General features: G+C 48.8%; 1 protein-coding gene across 1 annotated transcript; it reads left to right on the top strand.

Annotated features, from left to right (window-relative positions):
- Positions 1 to 2639: 2639 nt before the first annotated feature.
- On the top strand, positions 2640 to 13474 carry LOC106732557 (killer cell lectin-like receptor subfamily F member 1). The gene is made up of 6 exons (XM_089771763.1): positions 2640 to 4023; positions 8613 to 8711; positions 9677 to 9844; positions 10397 to 10551; positions 11421 to 11533; positions 12921 to 13474. Exons 1-6 carry the CDS (start codon positions 3939 to 3941, stop codon positions 13042 to 13044), a joined length of 744 nt encoding a protein of 247 aa, XP_089627889.1. The 5' UTR covers positions 2640 to 3938; the 3' UTR covers positions 13045 to 13474.
- Positions 13475 to 14201: the final 727 nt, after the last annotated feature.

The following is a 14201-nucleotide window of genomic DNA, read 5'->3' as shown; positions in this document are numbered from 1 at the left end:
AGCACTAAACTCTGAAAGCCACTCAGCTCTGGGAAGGCTCAGCCACAGGGACCTGATACAGCTCCCAAGAGCACAACCCCAGGCAGCGCAAACCCTCAGATCAATCCATCTTACTCTGCATACGAGGCTTAAACAGAGAAAGCTCATAAAGTTTCCACCCTTTATCAGTCAAAGAGCATCATGCACCCTTCCCAGAACAAATATTTACACTGGGGTTGAGACCAAAAATGATTTAATTAATTTAAAAAGTAGGATTTAAATGGTTGAAAGTGATGATCAAAATATGTTACTAAACAAATTAAAATAAAACCTGCCAGTTAAGTTTTATACTCTGTGAAACTTGTTACTTGCAATTTCTCACCTAATAGAAGTTGTCATCATCTTTTCTCACAAGCTTCCCTTTCTTCTATCTCAGATGTTTCCATTAGTCATCTTGGGGGTGTCTTTCAGTTGTCAACACCCTCTTTGTTTGGTTCATTTCTTACAGTTTTTTCAAAAGTGGGAATCATTTGTGTTCAACTGCAATCCTTTCCCACTTTCCAATGGAAAAGTACCACATTCAAAATGGGTTCCAACATCAGGTGAGTTGGCCTCAGCTTATCAGGACCAACCATAGTCCAGGCGTACAGGAAAAACAAGATTATTCACAGATCCTTGCCTTGAGCACTGGGCTATTCCCGTTCCTTAAGTCCCACTAATGGCTTTCATTAGGGAAGCAAGTTTAATAAACAGGGTTACACTCCATATTTCTAACGTCACATACAAGAATGAAACATGCACACTAAGGGCATGTGTACATGGCAGGGCAAAAGTTGAAATAAGCTTTGCAACTTTAGTCGAAATAGCTTAATTCGGCTTTAGGCGCTGTCTACACAGCAGGAAGTCAAAGGAAAAGTGTTCTTCCTCTGACTTCCCTTACTCCTCATGAAATGAGGGTTTCAAGATTCAGAGTAAGAAGTCCTCCAGGTCGACATTATTTTGAAATAACAGCTTGCTGTGTAGAAGCACTCTTTGTTATTTTGGAATAACGTTAGTTATTTTGAAATATATAGTAGCCCAGTGTCTGCGAGTCTGTAACGCTGAAATGCTGGCTGTTCCCTCTGGGTGGCGCTGTTGCCTGAAATGCTGGCTGTTCCCTCTGGGCGGCGCTGTTGCCTGAAATGCTGGCTGTTCCCTCTGGGTGGTGCTGTAGCCTGAAATGCTGGCTGTTCCCTCTGGGGGGCGCTGTTGCTGAAATGCTGGCTGTTCCCTCTGGGCAGCCCATGGTGCATGGGGAGTGCGGGGCCCAAACAGCTGCTTGTGCAGCTTGCTCCCCCTCAGCGGCCCGGCTGAGCGGCACAGAAGTCAGCCGAGTGCCACAGTGGGAGGCGAAGGGGGGTGAGGCGGTGACGTGCGGCATGACAGCGGCTCCAGGCCCCTCCCCTGGCCGTGAACGTCACCGCCCCGCCCCCCTTCACCTCCCGCCGTGGCGCTCGGCTGACTTCTGCGCGGCTCAGCCAGGCCGCTGCATGGGAGCAAGTGGCGCAAGCGACTTTTTGGGCTCCGCACCCCCCATGCAGCACAGGGAGTGCGGGGCCCAAACGGCCATTTGGGCTCCGCGGTCCTCCGAGTGAGAGGCAGGAGGGGGAGGAGAAGAGAAAGAGAGAGACAGAGAGAGAGGCAGGAGGTGGAGGAGAGCTGAGAGAGAGAGAGGGGGAGGCAGTAGGAGGAGGGGAGAGAGAGAGAGAGACGGAGCGAGAGACCGACGTAGAGGAGAGACCTGAAAATCCCGTCTTAGGACGGGCTAATTGGCTAGTTTTGAAATAATGCTGCTTTGCAGAGATGCCCTAACAGAATATACACATTTAGTGGATTATAGACTTTTCAAAGAGAGGTTACATGCCACATTTTTGCATAAAGCATATTCCAGTTGTGCATATTTATATTAAAAATATAGTTCCATAAAAATATAGGGGTGGATGCAGCACCCCACTGTCTTCACTTTGCAGGTTTAAAAATGTTTCACTTTTTTTTTTTTAAGATGAAATTTTCACTGGAAACTTCTGCAGACCTTTAATATTTTCAGGTTTTTTCCATTTTTCAGGGCACGTATATTGAATTTTCCTTCCCTTTTCCACCCCTCCCTTCTGATTTGTTTCCTTTCGCAATTGTGAAAAAGAAAAGGGGAATAAAAAGTGGAGGGGAGGATAAATAACTAAATATTTCGTTTAAAAAAAAACTCCTCTCAAAAATACATTTTGGGGTGGAAATATCTGAAAAGGCCATTCCCCCCCCCAAATCAAAATCTTGAACAGTTCTGTTTTGACATGTCAGAAGCAGCCTGTCATTGTGCCGTACATCTGGGCTACATCTAGACTGGCATGATTTTCCGGAAATGCTTTTAACAGAAAAGTTTTCTGTTAAAAGCATTTTCGGAAAAGTGTGTCTAGATTGGCAGGACGCTTTTCCGCAAAAGCACTTTTTGTGGAAAAGCGTCCGTGGCCAATCTAGACGCGGTTTTACGCAAAAAAGCCCTGATCGCCATTTTCACGACTGGGGCTTTTTTACGGAAAACAAATCTCTGCTGTCTACACTGGCTCTTTTGCGCAAAAGTTTTTCGGAAAAAGACTTTTGCCCGAACGGGAGCAGCATCGTATTTCCACAAAAACACCGACAATCTTACATGAGATCGTCAGTGCTTTTGCGGAAATTCAAGCGGCCAGTGTAGACAGCTGGCACGTTTTTCCGGAAAAGCAGCTGCTTTTCCGGAAAAAGTGGCCAGTCTAGACACAGCCCTGTTCACCATGGAGGGAAGCATTGCCAAATGTCCTTAAACGAGGGTGTTTTGTCTAAAAGACACACTCTCTCTCAGACAACTGCGACAGCCTCAACCCTCGCTCTTCTGATGGTCTCTGGCCTGCTTTACAGATGTTAGATAAGACGCGCCAGTGACCTTTACATCTGTGAAACTATTAATGACTTTTCACCTTCTACTCCCACAGAGCAGCGCTGCTCATGACACGACTCGTGCAAGCTCCACTGGAGATAGCAAGGACAATTTTCAGGATGGCTGGTACGGTGCTAGTGACATGGACTAGCGCTCTTGTCTCAGAAGGAAGGCGGGCTCAGACTTGAATGACCAGCCCAAGACAACGTCCCGCTGCTATTTTTCAGGGTGCTAATGAAGTCCAAGTTCTGTCTAGCTGTACAAACGCTGAAACAACTGCCCTGAGGTCAAGACAATAAAACCACCATACCATTGCACCATGGCAAAGAAGTTTCCAAACATGGAAAATTGCTGTTTGTTTTCCCATCGGAAAGACTGATGGAAAATAATTTTTATCACCGCTGCTATCAAATTTTTCGGTGGAAATTTTCCACTGCGTGTGCAACCTCCCCATGCAACATTTTTTGCCTCCCCCTTCAGAAATGCCCCCATAATTGCACCCTTTTTTGGAGGGAAGGGTGTTTCATGGGGAGACAACTCTTCCAAACTTTTAGAGGAAGGCAAGCTGCTTGCTGCAAAAAGAAATACAGTGCAGTGAGAACATTTTGGAGGCAAGCTGTCCACCCACCCTCTTTTCGAGCTCATTTCCGTCTCTCGAGCTAGAGGAGCAGCACAAACTTTTGACAGCTGGCTGTTGTGGGCAGGGCCCATCAAAGCATCATTTATTCTCCTAGCACAGACAAAAGCAGAGGTGCAGGTTCGAGACATAAGGCCAGCTACACCAGCGCTGCCTGGCTCTGGATTGGAATTTGCTGCCTCACTGAATAGAATCGGAGTTAAGTCAGGTGCCCGAACCCCCTTGGCAAGTTGGAAAAGAGCAGCTAGGGACAATTTATTCAGCCCATGCAGCAGGAAGCAGGTCGCAGAGTTCAACAGAGACACCGTTTTCTGGAAGAAGGGGTGTTGGTCAGCTTGGATCCAACACAGCTAAGACGGAGCCTTCTGGCTGGCCATGGCTGACAGCGCGGTTTATTGCTATTTAAACCACCCCACAAGCTCTGCACCCAGCAGCATTTCGGCTCCGGCACAGCAGGACTGTGAGTGCTATTTATTTTGGGGCCTGTTTTTTTCAGGGGTGTGGCTCTTGAGAGGCTGGATTCCATTTTTGCTATGGGAACGCTTAATAAATATCAGGTCTAGCTACGTGCCAAAGATCTGATCCCGATCTGGTGGAAGGGGCAGAGTTCCACTGGCTTTGGTGGATTTACACCAAAGTCATGGAGATCAGAATTTGTTCCTAACTCCACTGACTTCGTGGGGTGGCTTTGGATTTACTCCTGGTCACTGAGATAAGGATCCAGGTCTGACTCCATTTTTTGCACTAGGGTCACTCCGGATTTGGAATGGGGTCACTGGTGTTCCCAATCCAGACCTAACACAATTCATTGAAGTGGAGTCACTCTGGATATGGGACAAGTTCACTGAGACCAGAATCCTGACCCTATTCACGGCAGTGGAGTCACTCCAGATTTGGGACAAGGCCCCTGAAACCAGAATCCTGACCCTATTCATTGCAGTGGAGTCACTCCCAATTTGGAACAGTGTAACTGGATCTCAATCCAGTCCTGACACAATTCACTGAAGTGGAGTCACTCTGGATATGGGATAAGTTCACTGAGACCAGAATCCTGACCCTAATCATGGCAGTGGAGTCACTCCAGATTTGGAATGGGGTAACTGGGATCTCAATCCAGTCCTGACATAATTCATGGCTCTGGAGTCACTCTGGATGTGGAATGGGGTAATTGGGATCTCAATCCAGCCCTGACAGAATTCCTTGTGGTAGGGTCACTCCAGATGTGGACAGGGGTAACTGGGATCCCAATCCAGTCTGGAGACAATTCACTAAAGTGGGGTCACTCCAGATTCGGAACAAGGTCACTGAGACCAAAATCCCAACCCTATTCACTGCAGTGGAGTCACTCCGGATTTAGAGGCGAGTCACTGAGATCCGAATCCGGCCCCGGACTCAATGAAAGAAAATCATCTGAAGACAATCAAATGTCTCTTAATCAGCTTCATCCAACCCAGCACCTAAATCTCTAAAATGCATTGATCCTAAGTGCGTATTTATTTCACAGCATCCCTACAGAGCAGACTCATATTGCATGACGGTCTTGATTGGACATGTCCAGTCCTGGAGTCCTTTCAGGGTGACCTTAACCCTCAGTTTTTGGAGGGGAGGAAGGTTTGCAATGCTTGCGGGTAGGATAATTACAACATCCCTGAGGTGCTTTTTATCATTAAATTAGGGATAAAATATACACTCAACCTTCACACAGGTTTACACTCCTTCATGGGAGTGCCCCTCAGATTGGTCATGGGGCCGGTTTTGTTCCACATCTTTATTAATGACCTGGATGAGGGGATGGCTTGCACCCTCAGCAAGTTTGCAGATGACAATAAGCTAGGGGAAGAGGTTGGAGGGTAGGGATACGGTCCAGAGTGACCTAGACAAATTGGAGGATTGGGAAAAGAAATTTGAGGAGGTTAACAAGGACAAGTGCAGAGTCCTGCACTTGGGACGGAAGAATCCCAAGTATTGTTACAGGCTGGGGACCGGCTGGATAAGTAGCAGTTTGGCAGAAAAGGACGTGGGGATTCCAGTGGATGAGAAGCTGGAGATGAGTCAACAGTGTGCCCTGGTAGCCAAGAAGGCTAATGGCATATTGGGGTGCATTAGGAGGAGCATATCAAGCAGATCTAGAGAAGTGATTATTCCCCTTTATTCGGCACTGGGGTGGCCACATCTGGAGTATTGCGTCCAGTTCTGGGCCCCCACTACAGAAAGGATGTGGACGCATTGGAGAGGCTCCAGCGGAGGGCGACCAAAATGAATAGAGGGCTGGAGTACATGACCTATGAGGAGAGACTGAGGGATTTGGGCTTGTTTAGTCTACAAAAGAGAAGAGTGAGGGGGGATTTGATAGCAGCCTTCAACTATCTGAAGGGAGGTTCCAAAGAGGATGGAGAGAGGCTGTTCTCAGTAGTGACAGATGGCAGAACAAGGAGCAATGGGCTCAAGTTACAGCGGGAAAGGCCTAGGTTGGATATTAGGAAAAACTATTTCACGAGAAGGGTGGGGAAGCCCTGGGATGGGTTCCTTAGGGACGTGGTGGAATCTCCATCCTTGGAGGTTTTCAAGTCTTGGCTTAATGGAGCCCTGGCTTGGATGATTGAGTTGGGGTTGGTCCTGCTTGGGACAGGGGGCTGGACTCGGTGCCTCTTGTGATCTTTTCCAGCACTGGGAGTCTATGATCTCGGAATCACTTTGCAAGCCCCGAAAATCAGCAGGTGCCAATCAGCACTGAGGACTAGGGTGGCCAGACAGCTGATTGGTACCAGCTGGAGGTCTGAGTTTGGGTTCCTTTTGCCCCTCGGAGAAGGTCAGCGTAATGCTCCTGTGCTGGGCCTGCAAACGAGACCCGCTATGCTCTAAGTGCCGGGTCGGTGCCCCGCATAAATCTTTGTAACTCCACTGGCCTCTACAGGGCTTTGCTGATTCATAAGTGCTGAGAACCCAGCTGTTATGCTTTGATTTACGGATTGATTTTAAAACGCTCAGCACCACAACCGGGCCACATCTGTAGGTGCCCTCAGAAAGTGACTAGATTTCAGGAAGACTCTTCACATTCTGCTCAAAAATATCACCGCTAAGCGCTTGAGTGGGCACCATGGGGAGATTCCAATGCCACTCCGCTGATTAGCAGAGCCCCCACAGCCGGCAGTATGTGTTTATATGGGTGGTGCACATCCACGCATGCCTTGGTGCATGCAACAAAATTTATTCCGCGCGCAGAAGGGGAAAAATAAGAGGGAACATTGCACTTGAGTTGCTGTTTAGTCTGGGAACATCTAGAAATCTGTGTCTGGAGAAACTGAGCCCTGGGCGTGGGTGCTGAGGCCTTGCAAATCTGGCCCTGAGTGTTAAGGGAAATGTGCCTCCAGTAAATACAGTTTTGCTTTGCATGGCAAATGTGTTCACACGGGCTGTAGCTGCAGCAGTAACACGTCTCAGTTCGGCACCGTATATTCTCCAGCTCAGCTCTGCCCTGCCGCCACATAGCTTGACTGGAGTGCACCCTGGGTTTTGTAAGACCAAGGCAGAGCAGCAAGGAGGCCCGTGGAGATGGATACCTGGCCAGAACTTGGAAGAACTGGGTACGAATCCATTCTTTATCGCACATTCCCAATGGCGCCATGAGCTTGGCATGTCCAACGGTGCCTGGATAGGTTGGCTTCCTTGGGACTTAGGGGCTTTAAGTAATCAGACTGGGCCTGGTTTTTAGGCACCTAAATACCTTAAGAAAGCTGGCGTTCCATCGTGTCGTGCCTCAGTTTCCCTTCTGTATGTAGGCGGAGCATGTTTCTAGTACCGCTGTTTGTTACCGCTACAACTACTGCTAGACTCCTGTGCCCCGTCTTGGTGCCCGGAGTTCAGGAAGGATATTACTAGATGGAGAGAGGGATCAGGGCAGAGGCATGAGAATGATTAAAGGATCGGAAAACCTGCCTTCCCGTGAGAGACTCCAGGGCTACATCTAGACTGGCATGATATTCCGCAAATGTTTGTCTCTAGGGGTTTGTCTACACTAGCCCCCTAGATCAATCTAGGGAGGCTAATGAGGGCGAGCGAAATTGCAAATGAAGTGCGGGATTTAAATATCCCACGCATGATTTGAATGTTCCTGGCTGGTTGCCATTTTAGAAATTCACTAGCCAGAAGTAACTGCCCGTGTCTACACGTGGCAGTGAAATGGGATTCCGATTTAAAGCCCTAAATCAAATTAGCTGTTATTCCTCCTGCAATGAGGTTTACCAGCTAATTTAAATTAGGGGCTTTACATCGGAATCCCGTTTCACTGCCACATGTAGACACAGGCTAGTTACTCCAGGCTAGTGAATTTCTAAAATGGCGACCGGCCGGGAAAATGCAAATCAAGCCCAGGATATTTAAATCCTGGGCTTGATTGCAATTTTGATCGCCCTCATTAGCCTCCCTAGATCGATCTAGGGGGCTAGTGTAGACGTACCCTTAGATGCTACAGGACCACTCCTTGTTTTTTAAGCTTTTCTTCTAAGCGACAGACTAACCCGGTTCCCCCCGAGCCTGCTGTCAAGGCGTGTCACTGATTGGTGTTTCTGTGGCAAGCTGTCACCCAGCCACCACTGGCCAAGCGCAGGGGCAGGAAATCTTAGCTGACGTTCTCCACCCAGTCGATTGCAGGGACTGTGACACGGTGATGGCAACCGTCCCACCCTGCCTCACAGTAGCTATCTGCTCAGCACAGATGGTTCACGTCGGTTTCTTGTATCTCGGCATGATCATTCATATGTTCGCTTACGCCCGCCGCCCATGCTTCCGGCGGTGGGTTTCCTGAACTGCTGAGAATAGAGGAGCTGGGTCTCCCCTACTTCCTACTCCGAGGCAGGTGCAAGCACCAGGCTCAGCTCAGTACAGTAAAACAAAGGGGCTTGTTTCCACGGGCAGATGAGAGCAGCAGGCGGGCCGGGCTGGAGCGGTTAAGGGCAGAGCCGTCCCGTGCTAGAGTCAAACGGAGGTGGGTACCTCTCCCCCCTGCTTGCAAACCAGCTCAGAATTCCCCCCTTGTGTTAATTCTTGCAGCCTGGCCACCGTGCCCGCGGTGGCATCGGACCGCGCTGGGGCTCGGCTGGGCCGGGAATCTCATCCTGCTGGGAGCTGTGATGGCCCTGGCTGTCCTGGGTAAGTGGCCCCCGGGGGGGGGGGGGGTTTGCGCTGCACACCGGGAACTCCGCACACGTCACCGGGGCTGGACATGAGCGTTGCTGGTCGGCCGCTGCAGGCCCGGCTGGTGCCGCTCAGACTAAGTGACCGGAACGGCCTCGAAATCTGTGATGCGGGGACAGCTCTGGCCAGACGCTTCCTGGCGTAGTTTCACTGATTTAACCCTGGCTGGGGATCTGGCTGCTTGGATGCCACTGGGTGAGGGTGGGTTGACACCAGCTGACCCATAGATTCCGATGGAACCACAGGGGTACTCTGGACCTCAAGCCACCCATAGAGAAAAAAATAAAGGGGGTGGTTAGGATCTGCCAGCCACACTGGCTCACTGGGCCGCAGGGCTGGCTGCCAATCAGCTGTTTGGAGGGCAGTGGGAGGGGGATGGGGCAGGGAACAGTGGGGCGGAAAGGGCAGGAGATGGGAAAGGGAGGCTTCAGGAGGGAGGTCAGAATGGGAGGATGAAAAGGTATCGTGAAAGCCAGGCCTTGGCAGAGGAGGGGGAGTGTGGGCGGAGCCTTAGCAAAAGAGGTGGAGCTTCAACAGGGGACTGGCAAAAGGGGCGGAGCTTTGGCAGGACCTTGGGGAAAGAGGCGGAGCTTCCGCAGGGCTTTGGCAAAAGAGGCAGAGCTTCCGCAGGGCTTTGGCAAAAGAGGCGGAGCTTCCGCAGGGCTGGAAAAAGGGAGGGAGCTTTGGCAGGGCCTTGGCAAAAGAGGCGGAGCTTCGGCAGGGCCTTGGCAAAAGAGCTGGTATGTAGGCGGGGCTTTGGCAGAAGAGGCGGAGCGAGGGCGGGGCCTCAGGGCACGGCACAGGTGGAGCATCCTCTGGGAAAAACAAAAGCGCATGTGGACGGAGCGAGGGCTGATGGACGCCAGCTGGAATCTGGCTGGCCCTGTCTTCTCAACCGTTCACTTCTCTTTACCTTGAAGTTTCTCAGTACCCATCTCAGAACCCACAGACGCCAGGAGTCCCGCAGAGCACAGAGAGGAGCCATTCGCGTGAGATCAATCAAAGCACAACCACGTTCAATGGGAGCTTGGAGGCTTTCCGATCCAGCTTGAAACAAAACTTGTGTGAAACAGAAAACAGCTCAGCAGGTAACCCCCGTGCTTCCTGTATGCAACTCGTCACTCGTCCTCCGTTGAGATCAGGGCCCCGTTGTGCCGGGTGCTGCACAGACACAGCGAGAGACAGGCCCTGCCCCAGCTGAGATCAGGGCCCCGTTGTGCCGGGCGCTGCCCAGACATGGTGAGAGACAGTCCCTACCCCTGCTAGGATCAGGGCCCCATGGTGCCATGCGCTGGGGTCAGCAGTGGCTAGAAGATGAACGTGAGCCTCTTGAGTCTCTGATAACCTAACACAGCACTCCTGAGGCATTGGGGCAACAAGGTTTCTAAGGGGAGAGTCCCCTACTGAGCTCTCGCTCTGCTAATCTGCACCTCAGCATCCCCGGGCATCACTTGGGAGCATTGGTGTCCACACGGACACAGCATCCTGAGATGTTGTGATCTTGCCTCGCCCCCCATAGCTCCGCCAATGCACTGCCCTTTGTCTCCCTAACTCACCAAGTGCGGCAGCTCTGTGCGTCTCTGCAGGGGAAGCAGGTCAGAATGACCCGTGATTAATAATTAATCCATTTCCCCATGCAGGGGGTGCCGGGTGCAAACTCTGCCCCAGGCACTGGGTGCCGCACAGGGACAAGTGCTACTGGCTGTCTGATGGGAGTAAGTACTGGTCCAGGGGACGGGATGACTGCTCACGGAAGAGATCTCGCCTGTTAGTGATCCAGGACTGGAAGGAGATGGTAAAAAACATATCAAAGTTCACCCTCCCATATTGGTGTCCTTTTTAATTAAAGCAGCTTAAAAAAAAAACCCTTCTTTTTATTTTTCCACCAACAAATAATTGACAGCCACATTTTCATTCACTATTTTTCGCAGATTTTTTTTTTCAGAATTTTGAAAGATATTCTCTAGTTTTATTTTTTTTAAAAAATGTCAATTACAATAGGAAAAACTATTTCCCTAGGCGGGTGGGGAAGCACTGGGATGGTTTCCCTAGGGAGGTGGTGGAATCTCCATCCCTAGAGGTTTTTATGTCTCGGCTTGACAAAGCCCTGGCTGGGTTGATTTAATTGGGATTGGTCCTGCCTAGAGCAGGGGGCTGGACTTGATGACCTTCTGAGGTCTCTTCCAGCTCTATGATTCTATGATTCAATGGCCAGTTGTGCAAAATCATGTCTTTTATGTGGGTTTTTTTTTATCAATTTGTATTTTCAGCATTGTGCGAAATCTTGTGGCAGAGTCAGACGCTGTCAGACCCTCAGTACAGAATCCTGCCCTCTATGGAAAGAGATGCAGTCTGTAGATAGCCCCTGAGACATTTGTCCAGAGTTGAAATGCTACTTTTTGTTTATTGGAGCTGTGGTTTTTTTTAAAAAAGCTCAGCACAAAAATATTCAAAAGTTCGCTCAAAAAATGGAGATTGTTGACTGAAGTTTACTGAAATTTGTAAATGAAATTCATCAAAATCTGGGCAGAAGGGCACAGGACCAATTCAGTTATTAATTAATAGTATAATTGTGTATTATCTTTACTTTTCATTGGTGTTTCAGCAGGTCCTGATTTGTCACTGCCTTGTTCTGTTATCTCTGACATCTTGTCAATTTCACAGGCATTCATACAGAATATTAGAAGAGATCAAAATCCGGTGTGGATTGGACTCAACATCACATCCCCAGGGAGTAACTGGACCTGGGTGGACGGTTCCCTGTTAAATCAAACACTGTGAGTGTTGCTAGATTAGTATTTTAGCTCAGTCTGCATTAAATACATAGGGTGAAATTCTGGGCCTCTTTATAGTTAATAACACATTTGTTTACCTCTATGAGGCAAGGATTTCATCCACTAAATCTTACACTATAACTCAATTCAGCAAAAATACTTGGGTTAAACTTGAAATCTCATTCAGGTGAATGGCGATAGGCCTTTGAGAAAGGTAAGCAACTACATACATGTTTGCAGCATTGGGGTCTCTATTTGCTTGACCTCTTTGGTTCCTGGTAGGACTAGCAACAAAATGGGGAAAACTAATTTTTCCCCCATCTGTTCTTGTTTTTATCATCTTTTGAGACTCCTCAATTCCGAAGCGGATCAGTGTCAAAACTGAGAAAGTTCCAGGAACCCCAAGAGTTGGTTAAAAATCTAAAAAATAAGTCACACAAAATAAATCAAATCTCCAAATGAAATTTGAAATTGACTCAACTTTCCATGTCAATTTCAAAAGCTGAACATTTGAACCTAAAGTTAGTCTCCTCTCAAGTACCTCTCTGATTAATTACTTTGTTGCCAGTTTCTATGGCTGTGTCTAAACTGCAAGGTTTTTTCGAAAAAAATAGCCTTTTTTCGAAAAAAAAAAAAACTTCACCTGCGTCTAGACTACAGCCGCGTTCTTTCGAAATTAAATCGGAAAGAACGCGGCTTTTCTTTCGACGGCTTTTCTTTCGACGGCGGTACTCCTCATTTCACGAGGAAGAACGCCTTTTTTCGAAAGTGCTCTTTCGAAAAAAGGCGTTCTCGAATGCAAACAGGGCTTTTTCGAAAGAGAGCCTCCAGACTGCCTGGGTGCTCTCTTTCGAAAAAGCGGCTTGCTTTTTCGAAAGTACTGCTTGCAGTCTAGATGCTCTTTTTCGAAAGAGGCTTTTCCGAAATTATTTTTCGAAAAAGCCTCTTTCGAAAGAGGCTTGCAGTCTAGACGTAGCCTATAAGACATACATCTATCCACCAGGGCTGAATAGAAACACATCAACTCTTTTCACTTATTAGCTGATGTAGAATAGTAATAGAGGTAGCTGTGTTAGTCTGATCTTGCTGAAATAAAAGGAAAAACTATGTAGCACCTTAAAGACTAACAAGATGGTTTAATAGATGATGAGCTTTCCGGGGCCAGACCCACTTCTTCAGAATATGATCTGAGGAAGTGGGTCTGGCCCACGAAGACCCATTAAACCATCTTGTTAGTCTTCACAGTGCTACATATTTTTCCTTTTATTTTAGCCTATGTAGAGAAAGACTAGAGATGAGGACTGAACTCCCAGCGTCCTAGAAGGAAGGGGAATAGCCTCTCTTCTCCACCTCTAACCCCACTGATGCGACTGCCTCCTTCACTCTGTAGATTCACAGTATCAGGGCCTGCGGAAGAGAACAGCTGTGCTGCAATAGAGAATAATCAGATCCAGTCTGAAATCTGCAACACTGACTTTAAATGGATTTGCCAGAAGGCAGCTGTGCTCATTTAAACGGGTGGATCGACGCCCTCTGTTTGCAGATGTGGAATGCGGAACCTACTGCGTGTTGCTCTTTATTTCGACTAACAAACCTTCAGGAGGGGTCAGTCTGGATAGTGCCGAGAAAGTGAGCAACACGATGCTGACTTACACCATTTGGGGGTCTGGACCTATTGACGCCAATGGACTTAGAGCGAATTTGCAACATTATTTTATTTTAAAAAATAAATCAACCATTTTGTCACAAAATTGCTATTATATTTTTCAGACTTTAAAAAAATTGTTAATTCCTGGGACATTATTTTTTATATTATGGTAGTGCCTAGAGGCCAACTAAACACAGCCACAGTCCCTTTCCCAACTGAGATCAGGGCCCCATTGTGCTGGGTGCTGCATAGACACAGCGAGAGACAGTCCCTGCCCCAGCTGAGATCAGGACCCCGTTGTGCCGGGCGCTGCACAGACACAGCGAGAGACAGTCCCTGTCCCGGCTGAGATCAGAGCCCCGTTGTGCCAGGTGCTGCATAGACACAGCGAGAGACAGTCCCTGCCCCGGCTGAGATCAGGGCCCTGTTGTGCCGGGCGCTGCACAGACACAGCGAGAGACAGTCCCCGCCCCACGTGAAATCCTCCTTTCTTCACAAGGATGCAGGGCTGGGTGGAGTGGGGGCTGGTAGCAGAGTTACCCCTGGACATAGGACTGCAGCACTTAACACAGAACATTTGTGATACCTTTTCAAGTTTTTGCAGGGAGCTGACGTGTTATGCAGGGGCACCCCTCTCCGAGTGGCACCTCCCAGGAGGGGGTTTCTGAGGAAATTCCGAGAGAAGGAACTGCACCCACAAATCTCTTCAAATCTTGGTTTGGCTTGCTGCCTCAGCGGAGGAGCCATGGCAGATCTACAGCAGCCGGGGAGTTGGTCACATTGAGGTACATTTTTATCACTGGAACCTCGCTCTAAGAGAAATTACGAGCGAGCTTTGGCGCCCTCTGCTGCCTGCACCACAGCAGAGAGTCCATATGGTAGATGATGCACACACACACATCTGGATGTGTTAAATACAGGCCCGTATACGGAGGTGGGGAGGGGAGGGGAGAGGGGGAGAAGTGTGAAAGGTGCACATGCACCCTCTTATGGGGTTCCTGTGTTGATCTCTCCCATGGCCTG

The sequence above is a fragment of the Pelodiscus sinensis genome, chromosome 19, assembly GCF_052426305.1.
Source record: "Pelodiscus sinensis isolate ZL-2025 chromosome 19, ASM5242630v1, whole genome shotgun sequence".
Classification (NCBI taxonomy): domain Eukaryota; kingdom Metazoa; phylum Chordata; order Testudines; family Trionychidae; genus Pelodiscus; species Pelodiscus sinensis.
Note: the sequence above shows the minus strand (reverse complement) of the source record. Positions and strands in the feature narration are given on the sequence as shown.